Here is a 22,527-nt window from a genome sequence, read left to right as displayed (position 1 = left end):
AAAGGTCACTGCTCCCTGGGAGTGGTAGTTCATATGAGCCACTAGCCTAGACAGGAACAATAGGAGGAGTCCGGGACGAGAACCACACCTCCCGGCGGCCCCAGAGGTGGCCTTCGGGTCCGGTCGGGACCCTATAGCCCCAGCTCTCGCGGCCTTAGCTCTCGGCGGAAGGAGCAGGCTATGGACTACATTTCCCTGATACCCCTGCGCCTCACCCTTCTCGGGCCGCTCGTAGGGGTTTGTGCTCTAGAGGCGCGATCTGAGGGTGACCGCCGACCGTCTTCGGACTCCCGCTCCCGTGGTGCCCCGCGCGCAGCCAGCCCAGCCCTAGACTCCCCGCGGCCGCACGGCGGCGCTGGTTGTTGTCGTGAGCCGCAGCCGCCCCGCCCCTCCTCTCCTTCCCCTCCCCCCGGCCTGCGCACGGGCCGCCCCTCCCCCCGCCTCCCCGGCCCCTCTCACGGTGCCAAGATGGCGGCGGCGGCGGGCGGCGGTAGTTGCCCCGGGCCTGGCTCCGCGCGAGGCCGCTTCCCAGGCCGGCCGCGAGGCTCCGGCGGGGGCGGGGGCCGCGGCGGACGGGGCAGCGGGGCCGAGAGAGTGCGGGTAGCTCTGCGGCGCGGCAGCAGCGCGGCGGGGCCGGGTGGAGCCGAGCCCGGGGAGGACACGGCCCTGCTCCGTTTGCTGGGGCTCCGCCGGGGCCTGCGCCGTCTCCGCCGCCTGTGGGCCGGCCCGCGCGTTCAGCGGGGCCGGGGCCGGGGCCGGGGCCGGGGCTGGGGCCCCTGCCGGGGCTCCGTGCCACAGGAAGAGAGCAGTGACGGGGAATCCGACGATGAGGTGAGGCAGTCGGAAGCGTCCCCATCGCCGGGCGGGGCGGAGGCCGGGTGCTTCCCGGGGTCTAGGTGGCCCGGAGGGGTGGCGTGGGGAAGCGGGAGTCCTCAGGGCCCCTGGGGAGGGAAGGGAGCCTAGACATGGGCATGGAGGGAGGTGGGCTGCATAGAGCTGTCGGTGGAAGAAGCCTCTGAAGTGGATAGGGAAGCCCGGGCTGCAGCCGGGCACTGGGGCCTGAGGCGGGTCCTGCTGAAAGGTCCCGGGCTGATCCCTCTTGATGGTTGGCAAAGCTAGGGCAGTCGAGGTTTGGCGGAGGAGGCTGTGGGGACTGCGTGCCCAACCCGTGGGGGTTGACAGCAGCAGGGTGGCGTTAGTGGACCCAGGGTATGGCTTTCTGGGATCTTACCTGTAGGCTGCCCCGCCCGGCCTCATAATCCTGATACATCCCTGGTTTCCCCAGTGCTCCAGTTCCTCTTCTGACCTAAAGTGGAGGGTAGAATGGTGGAAGGCGTCCTCTTGGGGGCACAGGTGAAAGAGAAATAAAAAGAAGGCTGAGACCCGGCACTCTAGCAGGTCTGAATTCAGCTCAGGATTTATCATCCCTAGTCTATCGGAAAAGGCAGGAAGGTGTGGGCTGTTACTTTGGACAGTTTGTAGCCACTTGAGGGCTCATGGTGGACCTTAATATGATAAACTCTTTGATAGACACCCACACTCCCCACTTGGGTGCCCTATTCCCATCTTCAATTCAGGAAGGAAACTATGGCCTCAGAGCATGTAAACAGAGGTTCCATTTCTTCTTAGTTGGGAGTATGAGGGAATCTGAGACTAGTGCCTACTTCCTGGTCTGAGAAGACCCTGTTCTGTTCTCTTGTGCGCCAGCAAACCACCAATGGCTGTGCTGACGTGGTCTGGCATAGGGAATGGGGGTTCAGAATACCCCATGCTTCCATTCCAAGGAAGAGACTGTTTCCTACTTCCCTCACCTTACAGTCTTTTTGGGTTTTTTTTGAATAGGCAGGGGTACATTGAGGGGAAACTGGGGATATTCCCTCGATACCTGAGTCTCAGGTGAAACGAGGGCTTTGGCACTGACTGCTGTTTCTCCCCTCCACCCCTGGTCCCCTAAATCAGGAGTTTCAGGGTTTTCATTCAGATGAAGATGTGGCCCCCAGTTCCCTGCGCTCTGCGCTCCGATCCCAGCGAGGTGAGTGATGGGGAAACTCTACCTCTATAGCTTTACAGGAATGTTATTCTTGCTTTTTGTGTCAGCTCTTCCCTGTTCAACTAGAGTCTCCATCAGTTACCAAGTGTGTTCTGTGTTCAAAGCCCGAGCTAGGCTGGGCTATGGGGGAAACAGACAAGTAAGACTTAGTCCCTGCCCTCCCGGAGTGCCTTTCTCAGTTTTCAGGGTTAGCTTGACCCATCTCCCCACGCCTATTCTCCTTTTAGGTCGAGCCCCCCGAGGTCGGGGCCGCAAGCATAAGACGACCCCCATTCCACCTCCTCGCCTAGCAGATGTGGCTCCTACCCCCTCAAAGACTCCTGCCCGGAAACGGGGTGAGGAGGGCACAGAACGGATGGTGCAGGCACTAACAGAACTTCTCCGGCGGGCCCAGGCACCCCCAGCCCCCCGGAGCCGAGCATGTGAACCCTCTACCCCCCGTCGGTCTCGGGGACGGCCCCCGGGAAGGCCAGCAGGCCCCTGCAGGAAGAAGCAACAAGCAATAGTGGTGGCAGAAGCAGCTGTGACAATCCCCAAATCCGAGCCCCCACCTCCTGTGGTTCCAGTAAAACATCGAACTGGCAGCTGGAAGTGCAAGGAGGGGCCTGGCCCAGGACCTGGGACTCCCAAGCGTGGAGGACAGTCTGGGCGAGGAGGCCGTGGAGGCAGAGGCCGAGGCCGCGGCGGTCTTCCTATCATGATCAAGTTTGTTTCAAAGGCCAAAAGAGTGAAGATGGGACAGTTGTCCTTGGGATTTGAATCAGGTCAGGGTCAAGAGCAACATGAGGAAAGCTGGCAGGATGCTTCCCAAGGAAGAGTTGGATCTGGACAGGGAGAGGGCCCCTGCTGGAGGAAGGAACAGAAGCTGGAGGAAGAGGGAGAGGAGGAAGAGGAAGAAGAGAAAGACAAGGAGGAGGAGGATGAAGAGAAGCAGGAGAAAGCTGTAGCCGAGGAAGAGACGATGCTAGCTGAGGAAAAGGAAGAGACAAAGCTGCCATCCCCACCCCTGACTCCTCCAGGCCCTCTACCCCCTCTGACCCCTTCACCTCCCCCACCCCCCTCAACATCTCCTCCACCCCCACTCTGCCCTCCACCACCTCCAGTGTCCCCTCTGCCCCTACCATCTCCTCCGCCCCCTCCTGCTCCAGAGGAGCAGGAAGAATCCCTTCCTCCCGTGGTCCCAACTACATGCTCCAGGAAGAGGGGCCGGCCTCCCCTGACTCCCAGCCAGCGGGCAGAGCGGGAAGCTGCTCGGGCAGTGCCAGAGGGCACCTCTCCCCCCACTCCAACCCCCAGCACCACCATGGGTGGTCCTCTGGAAGACAGCCCCACCATGGTCCCCAAAAGCACCACCTTTCTGAAGAATATCCGGCAGTTTATTATGCCTGTGGTGAGTGCCCGCTCCTCCCGTGTCATCAAGACCCCCCGGCGATTTATGGATGAAGACCCCCCCAAGCCCCCAAAGGTAGAGGTCTCACCTCTGCGGCCTCCTGTTGCCACCTCCCCACTTGCTCCTCAGGAACCAGCACCAGCCCCTTCTCCGCCACGTGCCCCAACCCCTCCTACCCCAATTCCACTCCCTGAGAAGAGACGATCTATCCTAAGGGAACCCACGTTTCGCTGGACCTCACTGACCCGGGAACTGCCCCCACCTCCACCTGCCCCTCCGCCTGCCCCACCCCCTATCCCTGTCACTCCATCCCGGAGGCCTCTGCTCCTTCGGGCCCCACAGTTCACCCCAAGTGAGGCCCACCTGAAGATCTACGAATCGGTGCTTACTACTCCTCCTCTCGGGGCTCCTGAAACCCCTGAGCCAGAGCCTCCTCCCACCGATGACTCTCCAGCTGAGCCTGAGCCACGGGCAGCAGGCCGCACCAACCACCTCAGCCTGCCTCGATTTGCCCCTGTGGTCGTCACTCCTGTTAAGGCTGAGGTGCCCCCTCCTGGGGCCCCAGCCCCAAACAGTGGGCAGCAGCAGCCTCAGGCTCAGCTTCAGCAGCCCCTGCAAGCCTTACACACCCAGCTGCTACCCCAGGCACTGCCGCCACAGCAGCCACAGTCGCCACCCCAGGAAAGGGCCCGGATCACAAGCCTGGGCTCCTTGCCACTGTCTGGTGTGGAAGAGAAGATGTTCAGCCTTCTCAAGAGAGCCAAGGTGCAGCTGTTCAAGATTGACCAGCAGCAGCAGCAGAAGGTGGCGTCCACCATGCCGGTGAGCGTCCCGCAGCCCTGCCCCGGCCTCCCAGGACTCCTCGGCGCCTCCCTCCCCGGCCCCGTCTGTCCTCACTTCCCAGCCTCTGATCCTGTTTATTCCCCCACCAGCCCAGCCCTGGGGGGCAAATGGAGGAGGTCGTGGGGGCTGCCAAGCAGATCCCAGATAGAGGTTCTGTCAGGTCTGAAGATGAATCGATGGAAACGAAGAGAGAGAGACCGTCGGTATGGACTGGGAGGAGGGCCCTCTGAAGAAGGCTGGTTGCCGGAGCACAAGGGGCAACTCCCCACACATATTCCTGGTTTCTCCTCCACCAGGGCCCCGAGTCCCCTGTGCAAGGCCCCCGCATCAAACACGTCTGCCGCCATGCTGCTGTGGCCCTGGGTCAGGCCCGGGCCATGGTGCCTGAAGACGTCCCCCGCCTCAGCGCTCTCCCGCTTCGGGATCGTCAGGATCTCGCCACGGAGGGTAGGGACGGGTCTGTTGTGGGGGAATTGGACAGCTGTGTCAAGTTTAGGGTAAGCAGATGCACCAAGAGCCTAGGAGACTAGGAACTGGTTGGGTGCTTGGTGCTAGACAGCAAGTGGGTTGGAGCGCTATGTCTTAGGAGCATCTGGAACCTTAGTTGATTTGGGGGCCAAGGGGCCAATTGAATAGGATCTAGCAGGAAACAAATGAAGTAGAAGACCTGGTGGCTTTGTGGCTCTCTCTCCTCTTCACTGCACTAGATACGTCATCAGCATCTGAGACTGAGAGTGTCCCGTCACAGTCCCAGCAGGGAAAGGTGGAGTCGTCAGGGCCTGGGGGAGACTCAGAGCCTGCTGGGTCTGGAGGGTCCCTGGCACATACACCCCGGCGCTCCATGCCTTCCCATCATGGCAAGAAGATGCGGATGGCACGGTGTGGACACTGTCGGGGCTGCTTGCGTGTGCAGGACTGTGGGTCCTGTGTCAACTGTCTGGACAAGCCCAAGTTTGGGGGCCCCAACACCAAGAAGCAGTGCTGTGTGTGAGTAGCTGGGGCAGAGCCTCCATTCCCAGCCATGGTTGTCAGTCTCCCAGGCCTCCTGCCCCATCAGAGCAGTGGATTGGCATCCTTGTGGAGAGCTTCCTCTCTTCCCCCAGACCACCAGTCCCCTACCCTGGTGACGTGCTGCTCCCCTCCCCAGATACCGGAAGTGCGACAAGATAGAGGCTCGGAAGATGGAACGGCTGGCTAAAAAAGGTAATGGGGTTTGAGGAGCATTTCTTTGCACAGTCCTATTTAGGTTCATGGTACGGAAGGGACCATGTTTTCTTCGCTCTCCCCCTACTTTGTGGTCCACATCTTTGTCGTCTTTTCCATCGTGTGCCTTTGTCTCCTGTATTCTCTTCTGCCCCACATCCTCTGTCTTTTCTCCATCCCAGTGTCTCGTGTTGCTGGCTCAGTTCAGATCCTACTAAGTCCCCTGTTCCCACAGGCCGGACGATAGTGAAGACGCTGTTGCCCTGGGATTCCGATGAATCTCCTGAGGCCTCCCCTGGTCCTCCAGGCCCACGCCGGGGGGCGGGAGCTGGGGGGCCCCGGGAGGAGGTGGTGGCCCCCCCAGGGACCGAGGAGCAGGACTCCCTCCTGCAGCGCAAGTCAGCCCGGCGCTGCGTCAAACAGCGACCCTCCTATGATATCTTCGAGGACTCGGATGACTCAGAGCCTGGGGGTCCTCCTGCTCCTCGGCGTCGGAACCCCCGAGAGAATGGTGCGCATTGCTTGTTGCTTCCTCTGTCAGTCAGACTTGTGTCTTATGTGTGGAAGGTGTGGGGTTCCTGGACCCAGAGCTGTTGTATGATAAAGTAGCTGAGTGCAGGGAAGGAGGGAGTTTAGGAGGACAGACAGAATTGCTGCATGATGTGTTCAGTAGCTCTTAGAGCAAAGCCCGCCGGTCATCTTGGTGGACCTTGATTAGTTAAAGGCCCTGGGTATCTAGGAAACCTTTGGAGGTTATAGAGAAAGGGAAGCGGGGGAACCTCACTGCTTGTGTATCCTGCCTAGAGCTGCCAATGCTAGAACCTGAGGAGCAGAGCCGGCCCCGCAAACCCACCCTGCAGCCTGTGTTGCAGCTCAAGGCCCGAAGGCGCCCAGACAAGGTCAGCACGGCCCCACACCAAGAACCCCGAGCCCCATAGAAGGCATGTTCCCCGCCCTCCAGGAGTTGTCTGGGAAGTCAGGGTAACTGCTTCCGTGTTGTGCCCTGAGTGCCGTGTTGTGTCCACACCAGAGGACAGGCCCTGAGGGGTGGGGCAGCCTGTCCTGGAAAGTAAAGTAGGATCTGGGCAAAAGCCAGGGCTGGGAGGGCTAGGGGACAGGGCAGAGAGGAAAGAAGTCTGCAAAGTGGGGGGCTGGCAGCCTTCTGACCACCACCATCCTCCCTAGGATGCTTTGGCCCCTGGTCCCTATGCTTCTTTTCCCAATGGCTGGACTGGAAAACAGAAGTCCCCCGATGGTGTGCACCGGGTCCGTGTGGATTTTAAGGTATGACATTAAGGGTGAGGGTCTCAAGACTGGTTGGAAGAAACTTACTGATTGGGTCTGAGACACAGGGCTTAAATGGTGGATCTGGCTTCTGTTCCTGGCTGCTCTTTCATCCCATGTCTTCTCTTCCCTCAGGAGGATTGTGATCTGGAGAACGTGTGGCTGATGGGTGGCCTGAGCGTGCTCACCTCTGTGCCAGGCGGGCCGCCGATGGTGTGCTTACTGTGTGCCAGCAAAGGCCTGCATGAGGTTGGATCCCCACCTTTTTCCATAGCCCCAAGTCCCCAGTGGCCCTTACTGCCTGATTCTTGGGCCCTCAGGATCTCATCCTCTGGGCTCTCACTGTGTCCATCGTTCACTGTCCCTGCCCCCAGCTGGTGTTCTGCCAAGTCTGCTGTGACCCTTTCCACCCATTCTGCCTGGAAGAGGCCGAGCGGCCCCTGCCCCAACATCATGACACCTGGTGCTGCCGCCGTTGCAAGTTCTGCCATGTCTGTGGGCGCAAGGGCCGGGGATCTAAGGTTTGAGCATGGGCCACGGGGGTGAGTGGAGGCACAGAGGAGAAGGGATGACCCTGTGCCGGTAGGTTCTGCCATTGCTGTCGTTCTCCACCCTCCAACAGCACCTCCTGGAGTGTGAGCGCTGCCGCCATGCTTACCACCCAGCCTGCCTGGGGCCCAGCTACCCAACCCGGGCCACACGCAAACGGCGCCACTGGGTGAGAGATGAGGGCCACACCCCTTGCTTTGGAGTTCTGATTAATGCTGCTCTAGGTCAAGAGGAGGGGAAGGTTGGAGGTTTCTTTTCAAAGTTTGGTATACTTTTCTCTTCAAAACAGTTTCACGAACAGGATTCATGTGCAGAATTTGTACTTAACGGTTGTAAGGGCTCATGGATTCCATAGCTGGGGGCTCAGAATGTCCTGTTCTAGCCTCCCCTCCACTCATCCCATTCCCCTCTGCCAGTCTCCCCGCTTCATTTCTCTCCTGCCCCGCTTCTCTTCCTCCCCCTTTCTCCTCTTCCTTTCCTCTCCTGCATACCTTTTCTCTTAGCTATCCTTCCTCATTTGTCTCCTGCCTACTGTCCACTCCTCTTTGCCTGTCCCCATCCTGCACTGCTCCAGTTGGTGTCTGGTTGTTCCCTAACATTGCCCTGCCCCCCAGATCTGCTCAGCCTGCGTGCGCTGTAAAAGCTGTGGCGCGACTCCAGGCAAGAACTGGGACGTCGAGTGGTCTGGAGATTACAGCCTCTGCCCCAGGTGCACCCAGCTCTATGAGAAAGGTGGGGACCTGGCAGGGGACTGGGGCCCTGGGGGGCCACCGGGCAGTTGTGCCAGGCTCCTAGACAGGCAGTCAGAACATGCTCTTTTTAATGGCTTTCCACTCAACTCCTAGTTGTGTAACTTCTTCTTTGGCTCAGGGTAGTCTTCTGCGGAAGACCACCTAGTACATAAAATAGAGGAATGCAGCCCCTCTGAGGGCAGTGGGAGTGGAGGGCTTGTACCCCACCCTGATGGTCGCCCTGGAGATGCCTCTTGGAACCTCAAGCCCAAACCTGGGCTTTCCTCTTTTATTCAGGCAGCATGTTCATCAAGGCCCCAGTCTTTGTGAGGCATTGGGGCACCAGAGTTAGAAAAGAGGCCTTATTCTCAGCCAGCTTTTTGGGGGTGGTAGGGACTAAAGATGGAGTATACTGGAGGCAGCCCGTGCAGCAGTCAGGAGAGGGTGGGTCCCCACACAGGGACTCTGAAGGACAGGTAGTGGCCCCTCTGACTTGCCATCTCCTTCTCTCTTCCTCTAGGAAACTACTGCCCAATCTGCACACGCTGCTACGAAGATAACGACTATGAGAGCAAGATGATGCAGTGCGCACAGTGTGACCACTGGGTGCATGCTAAGTGCGAGGGACTCTCAGGTGAGTGGGTGGAGGACTCGGGCTACAGCCTCAGTCCTGTGGGGGTCCCTTTCCTACCCGCTGCCACCAGCCCTCAGAGGACAGGTGGATTAAATAGCCTTGGCAGCCCTGGGGCCGAGAGCCCTCACATCTTCCTGAACCGTTTTCTTCTTTCCTGCCCTGGCTGTTTTAGATGAAGATTATGAGATCCTTTCAGGGCTACCAGACTCGGTGCTGTACACCTGTGGACCGTGTGCTGGGGCCACACACCCCCGCTGGCGAGAGGCCCTGAGTGGGGCCCTGCAGGAGGGGCTGCGCCAGGTGCTCCAGGGCCTGCTGAGCTCCAAGGTGGCAGGCCCACTGCTGCTGTGCACCCAGGTCTGGGGGGCTCGGGAGGCAGGACGGGATGGGGCCAGGTCCATCACCAGCCCTGCTGACTTCCCTTCTTTGCAGTGTGGGCAGGATGGAAAGCAGCTGCACCCAGGGCCCTGTGATCTGCAAGTTGTGAGTCAGCGCTTCGAGGAAGGCCACTACAAGTCAGTGGTGAGTGGGACACTAAGAGGATTAGGTGGGTGCCAGGAGGAGAGGGCTGGGGTTGGAGTGGGAGCTCAGATCCTGACAAGCCCCCTTACAGCACAGCTTCACGGAGGACGTGGTGGGCATCCTGATGAGGCACTCGGAAGGAGAGACCCCAGAGCGCCGGGCTGGAGGCCAGATGAAGGGGCTCTTACTGAAGGTGAGCTCTCTGAGATTTGCCTGTAGATGGCCTGAGTGGTAGCAGGGAGGAGAGAGTGGGTCCTTCAGACCCTGCTCCCACCAGCTCTCCTGGGGAAGCCAGTTCTTCTCATGCTGTTAACCCACTCCCCAGCTGCTAGAGTCTGCGTTCGGCTGGTTCGACGCCCACGACCCCAAGTACTGGCGACGGAGTACCCGGCTGCCAAAGTGAGCAAGTCTGGGTAGCAGGAGGGGAACCAGGGAGCGAGGGCTAAGGCAAGGGCTCCTGGGAATCCAAGGTTAAGCCAGGCTGAGAATAGACCAGGAGTGGAGTTAGGGTCTAGAGGATGGTGGAACCAGGAGGAGAGTCCCCAGTGGTTCTAGAGTAGCAAAGACTCAGGTTGTATAGTTAGCTCTCGCTTTGTTTCTATTTTGTGCAAGGCAGTATTGGGAACAACAAGGAATGAGCTGTGTTTAGGAGTTTGGGCAGCCACTGATGCCCCGCCTGTAAGGGCGGTGATGGGGAAGCTCGGGGCTGTGGGAGACCAGAGGAGGTGCCTGCTGGAGTCCAGGGCATAGGCTTTCCAGAAAAGAGAATGTCTGAGCTGAGATACCAAGGAAGAGTATTCCAGGCATGAGGAACAGCACTTCATTTGTCCAAGGTGGCATGAGAGGGTCTGGCTTGTTAAGGAGACTGAGAGAAATACTATTGGAGAGAGGACAGAGGGTGTCATAGTGTGTTTAGGCTGTAGGTGGGCGCTAGCCCAGCCACCCTTGTTAGACATGTCAGATGCTGGCCCTGCCTGTCCACAGCGGAGTCCTTCCCAATGCCGTGTTGCCCCCATCCTTGGACCATGTCTACGCTCAGTGGAGGCAGCAGGAACCAGAGACCCCAGAATCAGGGCAGCCTCCAGGGGACCCTTCAGCAGGTACTGGGAAGTGGGGGCTGGAAGCCAGAGCCCCCTTGAGTTGGTGGGCCAGGCTCTAGGTCCTGATTCTTGGGCCTCCCTTCCCACACCCCTTCCAGCTTTCCAGGGCAAGGATCCAGCTGCTTTCTCACACCTGGAGGACCCCCGTCAGTGTGCACTTTGCCTCAAATATGGGGATGCAGACTCTAAGGTGAGGGCCACTGTGTGAAGGTCCAGGTTGTGTGGCCTGGTCCCTACAGCCTCCCCTCATGACGCTGCTCTGCCCCCAGGAGGCAGGGCGGCTCCTGTACATCGGGCAGAATGAATGGACACACGTCAACTGTGCCATTTGGTCAGCTGAAGTGTTTGAAGAAAATGATGGCTCCCTCAAGAATGTGCATGCTGCTGTGGCTCGAGGGAGACAGATGGTGAGGGCCCGGGCCAGGAGAGGTGGGCAGCCCCGGGGTCTCGGGTAGGGCCCTCTCCAGGGGAGACAGCTCATTTCACAGTCTCTACCCAGTGTGTTCTTTCACTGCTGGTCCTGGGTACGTTTTTTGGTTGTCCCAGGACCCTGGTGCTGCAGTGATACCAGGTTTTCTCCTGTTTGTGTCCTGTGGCCATAATGTAGGCCTGAATCCTGGGAGACTAAAAGTTTGAAGAACTCCGTTGTTTGAGCCTGTGCTGGATGCTTTCCATATAACATGGCATCTAGCTCTTACTCCGTCCTTGTGAGGTGAGGTGTTGCCTGGGTCAGACTCCCCTCTCACCAGTGTGGGGCCTGGGTCAGCTGCTGTGGACTGCCTCAGGCTCTCTGGCAGGAAGTGGGATGTAAGTGATAGCTCAGGGGGACAGCTATGAGGATTAAATGAAATGATACAGGTTTTGGGGTAGCATGGTGTGAGAAAACGGTCAGTGCTGCTCAGTAAGTGTCAGCTGTTATTTTTCTCCCCACCACCTATACTCTGCTTCAGAATATCTGAAATAGTTTTGATGTGCACCTGGCCTTGGATGCAGCTAGGGAAGAGGTTTTGTTTGGTGAGTGCCTTTGCTGTGTGAGGTGCTGGGCTGAGATGGGCCCGAGCAGAGTCTCAAGAACAGCAATGCTGAGTGTCAGAGCCTGGCCCCGGTTACTGACTTCTCCCCTTAGCAGCCTCTTCCACCCGCAGCGCTGTGAGCTCTGCCTGAAGCCTGGAGCCACGGTGGGCTGCTGCCTTTCCTCCTGCCTCAGCAACTTCCACTTCATGTGTGCCCGGGCCAGCTACTGCATCTTCCAGGATGACAAGAAAGTTTTCTGCCAGAAACACACAGACCTGCTGGATGGCAAGGTAGGCCAGGTCTTGGGGGAAGGCAGGTCCCCCTTCTCTAACTCCTTCACTCATGGACCCCAATCGTCCCTCAGGCTTGGCCCCAGATGATTTTTGGGGTTTTCTCCTTGTTCTCCCCACGTCCTTTACCCAAGCCCCCAACTGTCTAGTCCCTGCTTCCAGAGCCTTCCCTTGCACCCCTCTTATCCTCCACCAATATAGCAGCGCCATTTGCCACCCATCCCCCAGGAGATCGTGACCCCGGATGGGTTTGATGTTCTCCGACGAGTCTATGTGGACTTTGAAGGCATCAACTTCAAGCGCAAGTTCTTGACAGGGCTCGAACCTGATGCCATCAATGTGCTTATCGGTAAGCCACTTACTTTCTGTCCTGGTCTTCCTGAACCTACCTGATCCCAACCTCCTGAACTCTCCTTTGCACCATAGGCTCCATCCGAATCGACTCCTTGGGTACCCTGTCTGATCTCTCAGACTGTGAGGGACGGCTCTTCCCCATTGGCTACCAGTGAGCAGCTCAGAGGGCATTGTGGGGTAGGGGGAATATGGGACTAGGTCCCATTTCCCTAGTTGCCCTGACCCTCTTGTCCCACACACCCTCCTGACAGATGCTCCCGTCTCTACTGGAGCACGGTGGATGCTCGGCGACGCTGCTGGTATCGGTGCCGAATTCTGGAGTATCGGCCATGGGGGCCAAGGGAAGAGCCGGTTCACCTGGAGGCAGCAGAAGAGAACCAGACCATTGTGCACAGCCCCACCCCTTCCTCAGGTATGGCCTTGGAACACCCTCATTTTCTTCTCTGAATGCCACCCTCCCCAAGCGGTTACCCACCACCCTTATTCCCCTCTTCCCCAAAGAAACCCCAGATGCTGGCCATTATTGCATTTGTTGTAATGGCAGTAAGGTCTATGCGTTAGGTGCCAGGGCGGTGCTCGGCGTTTCACAGGAAGTAAGGGGAGAGCACCATGCTCTCTGCTTGTTGGGGGTGGCAACTTTTCTGGATAGACATAGAAAGTGTTACGGCCACTTGACTTGGGGTAAAGCCCTCTGAGGAAGTACAAGCTCCACTGTCCTGCAGTTCAGAAGGGGCAGCCGCCCACCACAGCAATGTGGTGGCGCCCAGATGCTAGCCTAGATGTGCTTAGTTCCCACACTGGCTCCTTATGGCCCTGCTGGCATTGAGGGATGTACCTGAGAGTTGGATGGCACAGAGCAAAGAATGGACTTGGAGCTTGATAAAGGGAGAGGTAGGCTGAATGGGACAAGGAAGAGATTTGGATTGTGTTTGTGGGCAAAGGGTTTGTTCCAGCTCTGAGCATGACATGAGGTAGGTGGGAGGAGGGTACAGCTGTCCTGGCTGGAGACAAGGGACTATTGGGAGGAGGAGGCAGAGATCGGCTTGCACAGGTTGGGTGGAGCCAGGTAATGGGAGCCTTAAGAGCCAAGATGGGGCTGCTGGATTTGATGTGGCAGGGACCTGCAGAAAATGGTAGGGCTGGCCACGCAGGCATTACTCCTTGTGGCCTGTGGGGCCTGAATCAGAGAGAGCAGTAGACAGCCAGGAAGTGAGGAGATGGCAACAGATGGGTGAGGAGGTGTCACAAAGGGACCCTGAGCCAGGTGCATGTGGAGGTTTTGCAGAAGCCACAGATGGGTTTGGGGCCTGGGTGATGACTGAGAACTGGGTTGGACGGGGTTGGGGGTGGGTGGAGCAGAAAAGGCACAGTTGGCTCAAAAGAAGGGATGTTACATGAGGAGAGGTTTTAACAAAGAGCCCCTGATACATACTTCTGTTTCTTTAGTGCCCCCAGATCATGTGGACCCCCTACCAGATACTGATGCCCTTATCCCTGGAGCTCCTGAGCACCACTCACCCATTCAGAACCTGGACACCCCACTTCGAATGGATCCAAGCAGTGCCCCTCCTCCAGTCCCCCGCTCCTTCTTGGGGGCTCGTATCAAAGTGCCCAACTACTCACCATCCCGGAGGCCCTTAGGGGGTGTCTCCTTCGGACCTCTCCCCTCCCCTGGTGAGTACCTGGGAGTGTCCGGGAGCGGTGGGATCGGGTGAGGCAGGAGCTCCTGGCTGACAATGACCCTTCCCCCCACAGGAAGTCCATCTTCTCTGACCCACCACATCCCTACAGTGGGAGACCTGGACTTCCCAGCTCCCCCAAGACGCTCGCGTCGTCCCAGCCCTCTGGCCCCCAGGCTGCCACCATCACGGCGGGCCTCTTCCCCTCTCAGATCCTCCCCTCAGCTCAGGGTGCCCCCTCCTACCTCAGTCGTTAGAGCCCTCACACCTACCTCAGGGGAGCTGGCTCCCCCTGGCCTGGCCCCGTCTCCTCCACCACCCCCTGAAGACTTGGGCCCAGACTTTGAGGACATGGAGGTGGTGTCAGGACTGAGTGCTGCTGACCTGGACTTTGCGGCCAGCCTGCTGGGGACTGAGCCCTTCCAGGAAGAGATTGTGGCTGCAGGGGCAGTGGGGAGCAGCCGTGGGGGCCCAGGGGACAGCTCTGAGGAGGAGGCCAGCCCCAGCCCCCGCTACATGCACTTCCCTGTGACTGTGGTGTCTGGCCCTGCCCTGGCCCCCAGCGCCCTTCCTGGAGCCCCCCGCATTGAACAGCTGGACGGAGTGGATGATGGCACAGACAGCGAGGCTGAGGCAGTCCAGCAGCCTCGGGGCCAGGGGACTCCTCCGTCAGGACCAGGAGTGGGCCGGGCTGGGGTCATTGGGTCTGTAGCGGACAGGGCCCGACCTCCTGAGGACTTGCCATCAGAAATTGTGGATTTTGTGTTGAAGAACCTAGGGGGGTCTGGGGATGGGGGTGCTGGGCCCAGAGAGGAGCCACTCCCTCCAGCACCTCCCCTGGCCAATGGCAACCAGCCCCACCAGGGCTTGCCCCCTAACCCAGCTGACCCTACCCGGACGTTTGCCTGGCTCCCTGGGGCCCCAGGAGTCCGGGTGTTGAGCCTGGGTCCTGCCCCTGAGCCCCCCAAACCTGCCACATCCAAAATCATCCTTGTCAACAAATTGGGGCAAGTGTTTGTGAAGATGGCTGGAGAGGGTGAACCTGTCTCCCCCCCAGTGAAGCAGCCACCTCTGCCCCCTCCCATCCCCCCAGCAGCCCCTGCTTCCTGGACTCTGCCCCCAGGACCGCTGCTGGGTGTACTGCCAGTGGTAGGGGTGGTCCGCCCTGCCCCCCCACCTGTTCCCCCTCCACTGACACTGGTATTGAGCAGTGGGCCCCCCAGCCCACCCCATCAAGCCATCCGCGTCAAGAGGGTGTCCACCTTCTCTGGCCGTTCCCCACCAGCACCTCCCCCAAGCAAGACCCCCCGGCTGGAGGCAGACAGAGAGTCCTTGGAGGATGCTTCTCAGGGGCTGGGGCTTAGTGGCAGCGGGTGAGTGAATGTGGTGAGGCTGCAGAGGTGGGCAAGAGGGATGAGCAGGAAAAGGCAACTCAGCCGTGTGCTTTCCCCCCACTCCAGGTGTAGCCGAGTGAGGATGAAAACCCCCACGGTGCGTGGAGTTCTCGACCTAGATGATCCTGGGGAGCCCACTGGGGAGGAAAGCCCAAGGTGAGTGGCCAGTTCCTTTCTCTGGAGGTTCTGGGACCTCTGTCCTTTTCCCCTTTCTGACAGGTCTCTCCTCACAGGCCCCTCCAGGACCGGTCCCCTCTGCTGTCATTTCCAGAAGGTGGTCCTCCCCGGGCCCCCGATGGTCCCCCTGACCTGCTGCTTGAGTCCCAGTGGCACCATTACTCAGGTAGGGACCAACCTTTCCCTCACTGCCGCCTGCCCTGCGCTTGCCTCTGCTGGGAGACTGACAGATACAGAATTGGTCCACTTTAAAAAACACCCACTGCACGTTGTACATTGCACACCCACCTAGATATGAGCCTGAGGCTAGGTGCTGGCATTAGAGATGCCCTTGGGGAGCTTATGGCCTGTGGGAGAAATAGACACAGAGATGAAGTTAGAGCTCAATGCAAGAGGTTCTCTGAGAGTGCTTGTGTGGTGTTCCTAAGAGCCCAGGGACGGCTTCAGATCCTAGTCTGCTAGGGTCAGAGGTTTAGGAACCTCGTGAAGCCAAAGATAACGTTCTGGCCCAGAGCGGGGGCAGGAACAGTAGGAAGGAGATCAGAGAGTGGTGTTCTAGAGGCCCCAGGAAGGGAGTAGTCAGCAGTTCCGACTGCCAGAGAGGACCCCAGGCATGTTGGGTCTGGGGTTGGTATGGCATGTGGGCAGGTGGCACAAGGTGGGGATAGGATATGTCAGAGTACAGAACTGAAGACAGTGGTTGATGAGGGAGCCAGAACAACAGCCAGGCACCTTGCCAAAAAGCTCAGCTAAGGATCTGGGAGGAGCAGGTGAGATAGCATCTCAGAGGAGTTTGGTGTGAGGGCTGAGACCATAAGGCCGAGGAGGATGAAGAGGACTCATGGTTGGACAAGGAGGTGGGAGGGAGGCATGGCAGTCAGGTCTGAATAGGAGACCTCTGAGACAGGAAAGGTATCACTGGACTTACAGACATCAGTGCACGTGGAATGGCTTTGGGTGGTGGGCTCACTGAAGCTGAAGGGAAGTGCTGTGTCGGTCACGGGACAGTGGGAGAGGGAGTGGGCTGCAGCCAGCACACAGGTAATCGAGCAGCCTGAGACTCATAATTTCATGGCCCCAGTCCTATCAGATGTGTGGATTTTTCTCATTACGTGGTCCTCAGCTGCTGAGCATGGAAGTGGAATGAGGTAGAAAGACTGTTTAACCGAAAAGTCTACTGATGGGGCTCAGAGACGGCATGAGGAAAAGGCAATGACCATGACAGACAGGTCCCTGCCCTCAGGGACCATTCCACAATGTAGTCGAGGAAACAGACACACGTTAGCAAGTGCACTGCAGCTGAGCACGAGCCCCAAGAGAAGGAAGGCAGCACGAGCGCCTGGGCGAGGCCCCTGGAACCAGCCTGTTAGCTTCAGGGAGCAGAATGGAGGTGAGGACGGGGAGAGGGCTAAGAGGAAGTGGTAGAAGTTGTCAGAGGTGGACCTGGGGGCACTGAAGCCTCGAGATTATGTGGGCACAGAGCAAGAGTCAGGTTTGGAGGCTTGCTTCGGGATGGGAGGGCATATGGGCGGGTTGGCCCAGACAAGTGCCATGGGGAGAAAGCGTGGCCATGTAAATCCTGCCCCTCTCCTGAAGCATGCTCCACTCAAACTTCTCTGTTCGCCCCAACTCCACCCAAACACAGCCTCTCCCCTCTCTTCACCTCTGAGTCATGCTGCCTCATTGTCCTGATCTGTCAACTTACAAATGTTCCAGGGCCGTGTCCTTGACTTCTCTATCTACTTACCAGGTGCTCTCATCTAGCTTCATGGCTCTAACCCATCTCTCTATTCCAATATTCAGTTGATAGCCAGGCTCCTGTATCCTGCTGCCTGCTCACCATCTCCACCAGCAAGTTGCAAGGGGGGCTTTTCTGAGAGGAATCTCAGATTCAACATGTCCCAAACTGAGCTCTCCACCTTCACTCCTAACGTGTTCCTCCCCAATCCTCACCATCTCAGTCAATGGCAGTTTTAACCTTCTAGTTGTTCAGGCCCTAAACCTCAGAAGTGTCTTTGAGCCCTCTCATTGTCTCACATCCACATCTACATCAACAAGTTGTATCTCCTTTTTCTTTAAAATCTTTAACCCCTGAAAATCCCTTAAATAGCTCATAATGTGCATGTACTTGATTCTGTGTCTATGGGCCTGTGTAATAATGTATTTGTAATATTTACAGAAATGTGCTACCTATTAAAAAAATACACGTGCAAAATATAACTCCAGTATTTTCACTTCTCCATGCGAGACAGAGGAATGAGGGGTAGATGGGCATCTATGGCAGAGTTGGTTTGAATGAACCATATGTGTATCCTGCAGAGCCACAATACTTAAAGGTCCTGTGGAACTTCATCCAGCAAAATTGTGCTACAGAAAAGGGACCACAGGCCCTTTAAAAAATACAATGTCCATCCTGTAGGATTCACTGGGCAGTTAGATCAGGAAGAGGGCCATCAGATCCGGTTATCTGCTTGTGTCCAGGGAGGAAGAGAGGGTGATGGGGAACAGGGGGCTTTGAGTCCAAGAGGAGTGATTCTCACCTACTCTGACTGGCTCCTTGGGACCAGGTGAGGCTTCAAGCTCTGAGGAAGAACCTCCATCCCCAGAGGAGAAAGAGAACCAGGCCCCAAAACGGGCTGGCCCACATCTGCGCTTCGAGATCAGCAGTGAAGATGGGTTCAGCGTGGAGGCAGAGAGCTTGGAAGGTGAGTCAGGAGTAGCAATCAGAGGAAGAGAAGGTGTCCAAGAGAACACCTTCCTGAGTGCTCTGGCCCAACCTCTTCTTAGGAGCATGGAGAACTCTGATTGAGAAGGTGCAAGAGGCCCGAGGGCATGCCCGGCTCAGACATCTCTCCTTTAGTGGTAAGTGGGGGGTCCACAGGGGTGCTGGGAACTAGGATGATTCCCCGAGGACAAGATGGACCTCCAACATCATTTGGGTGTCTTCCCCTCTGACTGCCCAGGAATGAGTGGGGCAAGGCTCCTGGGCATTCACCACGACGCTGTCATCTTCCTGGCAGAGCAGCTGCCTGGGGCCCAGCGCTGCCAGCACTATAAGTTCCGCTATCACCAGCAGGGAGAGGGCCAGGAGGAACCGCCTCTGAATCCTCATGGGGCGGCCCGTGCTGAAGTCTATCTCCGGTGAGAGGTCTGGGTGTTGTGCCTGGGTCAGGGCAGCATGTTGGAGTTCCCAAGGGTGGGAATTAATTAATCTGCACAGATTAGAAACTGAGGCTGGGGAAAAGACACTAGGCCACTCCAGGAATTCTTATAGAGTTCACATCGGAAGAATGAATCCCATCCTTTCCCCTTTTGCTGTGTCTTCAGGAGACGCAGTATTCCTTCTACCCTGCCAGCAGCAGCCCAGGCCAAAGAATAGGTAGGTAGGTAATATCTCCTTGAAGGAATGGCTGAGCCTCCCTCCTCTCCTCCCTGCTGTCTGCAGGAAGTGCACCTTTGACATGTTCAACTTCCTGGCCTCCCAGCACCGGGTGCTCCCTGAGGGAGCCACCTGTGATGAGGAAGAGGACGAGGTGCAGCTCAGGTCAACCAGGTGTGGAGGGCAGGCCAGGGTGCTGGGGCTGGTCTGGAAGGGTCCTAAAGGTGACCAACTCTTGTGACACTGCTGTCCCTCCCCAGACGTGCCACCAGCCTAGAGCTGCCCATGGCCATGCGTTTTCGCCACCTCAAGAAGACGTCCAAAGAGGCTGTGGGTGTCTACAGGTTAGTGGGGTCGGGGGGAGGATGCCCCTTGGGTGGATGGACAGACACACTGGTGTGGGACAGCTCTTTCGGTTCTGTTCCCCGGCCCCCTCAGCTCCCCCTTGCCCATCCTACCTTGCAGATCTGCCATCCATGGGCGGGGCCTGTTCTGTAAGCGCAACATCGATGCGGGCGAGATGGTCATTGAATACTCTGGTATTGTCATTCGCTCTGTGCTGACTGACAAGCGGGAGAAGTTCTACGATGGGAAGGTGGGCTCCACCAGGCCATGGGAATGAGGTGGGTGAAGAGGGGCTGATCTTTGGGAACAGAGCACCTGACGGCCCCCACCATGTCCCTATAGGGCATTGGGTGCTACATGTTCCGCATGGATGACTTCGACGTAGTGGATGCCACCATGCATGGCAATGCTGCCCGCTTCATCAACCACTCATGTGAGCCCAACTGCTTCTCTCGAGTCATTCACGTGGAGGGCCAGAAGCACATAGTTATCTTTGCCCTGCGCCGCATCCTGCGTGGTGAGGAGCTCACTTATGACTACAAGTTCCCAATTGAGGATGCCAGCAACAAGCTGCCCTGCAACTGTGGCGCCAAGCGCTGCCGGCGGTTTCTTAACTGAAGCTGTGGCTGCCCACCATACCCGTCCCCGCTGCCATCTTGCCCCTTGCTCCCTAGTCCTTCCTAGAGTATCTCACCCCCACCCTCATGTTCAGGGTGGATGTGGGCATGCAGGTGACAAGGGCCCTGCATCCATCCCTCCAGCCCACCCAGCAATCGCCCCTTCCTGTCCTGGGGGCCCTGGATGTAGATATTGTACAAAAGTTTCTAAATCCCTTCTTTTCTATGCACTTTTTTATTTAAGAGGGTGGGATCCCAGGTGGGAACCTCCCCACAATAAAGTCTGTCAATGTTTGGAGAGGTGGTCTTGCCGTTTGTGTCGTGCTGGGGCAGGTAAGAGCTCCCGTTTTTCCATGCCAAGGAAGCCTGTCAGCATCTGTAGGTAGGTACAGCCATTGTTGGACTTCAGAGTGACACATGTTCTACATATTCTAGATTAGAATGCAGCTGGGTCCCTGTGGGTGAGCTGTCCCGAGGGTAGCAAGGCCGTTTCTCAGAGGGTCCCTGTTTGCCCAGAGGCACCTAAGGTCAGCTCTCCCACATCTGGTCTTCTGTGTGTGGTACAAGAGGCCCTTCTCTTGTGGGAGGAGAATGAAGGGAATGTTGGGTCTTGGCCCAATTCAGACTATATTTCAAGAGGTCCCATAAATGAGGCCCAGAGAGGGCAGGAATTTACTTCAAGGGAAGCTTTCTTAGTACCAGGCAAGCAAGCCGCAGACCAGCCAAGCTTGAGTAGCACCTGCAGTGTATCAGCCCACCCTCGCAGGGCCAGCTGTGTGCGAAGCTGGCCCAGAAAGGCAGAGGACTCCCTTGCCACTACCATCTTGATCAGGGCCTGCAGAGGTGAGTGAATGAGTTGTAGTGAGTAGGCGAAGGTGGACGAAGGAGCCAGGTGTCAAGTGGTGCCACAGCTGGCCCAGGCTCAGGGTCCAGAAGTACAATCAGCACCTCCAGCTCATCCAGGAGAAAAGGTGGGCTGCAGGGCCAGACTCGGCAGCTCTGGAAGACAAGATGGAGGGGTGGGAAGGAGGAATAGTGTGCTTACAGTCCACCTTCCCCTTGCTTGGTGTGTCCCCTACCAATCCTTGCCCAGGAGAGAAAGGAGAGAGACTTCCTGTGAGTCCCTTGCCTCGAGGGAGCCTGGAGAGGGTAAGTGGGACAAGAAGTCATGTGTTTTGGGGTCACTGCAAACCAAGCCAGGATAGGGGTGAAGGGACGGCTTTCTCCTGCTGGTTGTGGTGCCCCTGTGGGGCGAGCAGGAGGATCGCTCCTAAGGTCAGGAGCAGAACCAGCACACCACTAGCAGGGCAAAACTCAGCATGACAGAACTCCGTGAAGCCTGCTGACGGATGTCAAGCACGTATGTCCACGGGAAACTGGAGAAACGGGAAACCGTCAGTGAAATGGGCTTCTGGGGGCTAAGTAAGGATGCTCGGTTTTCCAGATGTCAGGAGGCAGGTCTCCTTGGTCTTCTGAGACCGACTTCTGGAAATAAGAGGTTGGAGTAAAGCACCTCAGCCCAAACCTCCCATCCTATACCCCTCAATGGGGCCACAGTGCCACCTGATCTAGCCCCCAGACCGAAGTGCGACTACTTTTAACTTAGGCAGGTCACCTCCTGATACTACTTTGCCCCCACCCCTATCCTCTTCAGTGGGGCCACACTCTTTCCCTTGATCCAGACCTCGCCAATCCTATCCCAAACCACGCACTCCAACCTCCGCCCCACCTCCTGCAAGCGGCACCCTTGCCCAGGCCCTCCAGAGCCCGACCAGCACCTCTGCAGAGCCACCGGGTTCCGTCGCAGCTCCCCGCGGGAGTGGGAGTCGTGGCTCCACCGCCACAGGGGCTACATAATTCCGCATTATTGGGGTTGCACTGCCCAGGAAGTCATTCACTGAAGGAGGTATGTTATGTGATCGCCAAAGTCATTGAGCCCACAATTTTCTGAAAACTCAAATCTAATTGGAAACAGGGTTTCAGGTATAACCGCCAGGCCCCACCTCATCTGCGCTGGAGACGCCCCCTTTCTCCTTTGCCCTATCCCGGTAGGCTCCTCCCCTTGCACTCTACTCACCCAGCCTATCAGCGGACGTGCCCGCCCCTCTACCCCGCACTAGCTCCGCCGGGCTCCGAACCCTCTCTCTGCACAGGCCCCGCTCCTCATTGCCCTCCCGCCTCGGCACGGAGCTCCGCCCACACACGGCCTTAACCACAGCCCATCCCTTCCTCACCGCCCCGATCTCGCCCAACCGTCCACACCCCTTCGCCGTGGCCCTAGTGTCCAACCCACACTATTCCCTTCTTCACTGGCTCAGACCCCCAATCCGTCTTACCTGCGTAAGGCTCACCGCTCCTACCCGCGAAGCAAGCCTCACGGGCCATACCCTACAGACCTCGCCCCTTCCCCCGGTTCCCTATCACCCCCCTAGCTCTGCTCGAACGTAAGCATACTCCCTGTCCTTGCTCCTCACCCGGGCAGGGGGCGGCCCGAAACGCTGCAGGCAGCTGCCACAGCACTGGTGTCAGGGTTCCTGTACTCGAGGTGGCCGCAGGGCAGGGAGGCCTCCAGCTGAGCCGGAGCAGTGCCGCAGTCGGGAAGAGGCTGAGGGGCCCATCCAGGCGGGGCTTGCGGCCTGGGGGGCCGTAACCGCAGGACTTCCGGCCACAGCGCCTCTGCCGCACTTTCCAGGAAACCGGGGCAGAAGAAGAAAGCAGTGGGTGTACAGGCATGAGATCCCCCACGCTCCTTCAGAAGGCGGGAATCTACCTCCAGCCCTTAGTCCAGCTTCTGGCCCATTACCAGAGAGGCCACAAGACCTCAAGATGGCTAGAATGAGGACTCAGGGGCCAGAATGCGTGGATTCATATCCCACCCCTTCCATCTTCCTACTGTCTTTTTTCCCCATCCCTAAAACTGGATTGTAGTAGCACCTGTTTCAAAGTTTACTGTCAAGAGTTAAAACTGTTAC

The 22,527-nt window shown here is 57.9% G+C and overlaps 2 protein-coding genes across 6 annotated transcripts; one reads left to right on the top strand and one right to left on the bottom strand.

Annotated features, from left to right (window-relative positions):
* Nucleotides 1-453: 453 nt before the first annotated feature.
* Nucleotides 454-19,853, top strand: KMT2B (lysine methyltransferase 2B). 5 transcript variants are annotated; one of them, XM_037021594.2, is made up of 37 exons: nucleotides 454-831; nucleotides 1,960-2,032; nucleotides 2,278-4,262; nucleotides 4,373-4,486; nucleotides 4,580-4,730; nucleotides 4,991-5,270; nucleotides 5,431-5,486; nucleotides 5,722-5,997; nucleotides 6,291-6,385; nucleotides 6,672-6,770; nucleotides 6,906-7,019; nucleotides 7,145-7,291; nucleotides 7,393-7,488; nucleotides 7,934-8,051; nucleotides 8,571-8,684; nucleotides 8,857-9,041; nucleotides 9,117-9,206; nucleotides 9,298-9,399; nucleotides 9,532-9,605; nucleotides 10,191-10,306; nucleotides 10,405-10,496; nucleotides 10,576-10,713; nucleotides 11,452-11,610; nucleotides 11,839-11,959; nucleotides 12,037-12,115; nucleotides 12,216-12,376; nucleotides 13,411-13,638; nucleotides 13,720-15,016; nucleotides 15,104-15,193; nucleotides 15,271-15,380; nucleotides 17,782-17,919; nucleotides 18,002-18,076; nucleotides 18,178-18,355; nucleotides 18,660-18,767; nucleotides 18,854-18,937; nucleotides 19,059-19,188; nucleotides 19,281-19,853. In XM_037021594.2, the coding sequence occupies exons 1-37, from the start codon at nucleotides 469-471 to the stop codon at nucleotides 19,554-19,556; spliced, it is 8,112 nt and encodes a 2,703-aa protein (XP_036877489.1). In that variant the 5' UTR covers nucleotides 454-468; the 3' UTR covers nucleotides 19,557-19,853. The 5 variants fall into 5 exon arrangements, with proteins under 5 accessions (XP_036877489.1, XP_017522982.2, XP_073082032.1 ...); XM_017667493.3 differs by having other exon boundaries at nucleotides 11,812-11,959; XM_073225932.1 differs by lacking the exon at nucleotides 1,960-2,032 and having other exon boundaries at nucleotides 682-831; nucleotides 11,812-11,959.
* On the bottom strand, nucleotides 19,772-22,464 carry IGFLR1 (IGF like family receptor 1). The gene is given in 6 exon segments (XM_037021433.2): nucleotides 19,772-20,464; nucleotides 20,467-20,552; nucleotides 20,635-20,701; nucleotides 22,035-22,079; nucleotides 22,082-22,333; nucleotides 22,449-22,464. Coding segments are annotated over 6 exon segments (750 nt in total). The 3' UTR covers nucleotides 19,772-20,180.
* Between the last annotated feature and the right edge of the window lie 63 nt (nucleotides 22,465-22,527).

This window comes from Manis javanica, chromosome 17, assembly GCF_040802235.1.
Source record: "Manis javanica isolate MJ-LG chromosome 17, MJ_LKY, whole genome shotgun sequence".
Taxonomy (NCBI): Eukaryota; Metazoa; Chordata; class Mammalia; order Pholidota; family Manidae; genus Manis; species Manis javanica.
This window is presented reverse-complemented; position numbering and strand designations above follow the sequence as displayed.

What these genes read in the sequence shown, in the direction of transcription:
- KMT2B (XM_017667493.3), top strand. Translation starts at nt 469, where the DNA reads ATGGCGGCGGCGGCGGGCGGCGGTAGTTGCCCCGGGCCTGGCTCCGCG. An exon ending in CCCGAAGGCGCCCAGACAAG is followed by an intron (nt 6,386 to 6,671) that starts GTCAGCACGGCC and finishes CATCCTCCCTAG; the next exon opens with GATGCTTTGGCCCCTGGTCC. An exon ending in CACCCAGCTCTATGAGAAAG is followed by an intron (nt 8,052 to 8,570) that starts GTGGGGACCTGG and finishes CTCTTCCTCTAG; the next exon opens with GAAACTACTGCCCAATCTGC.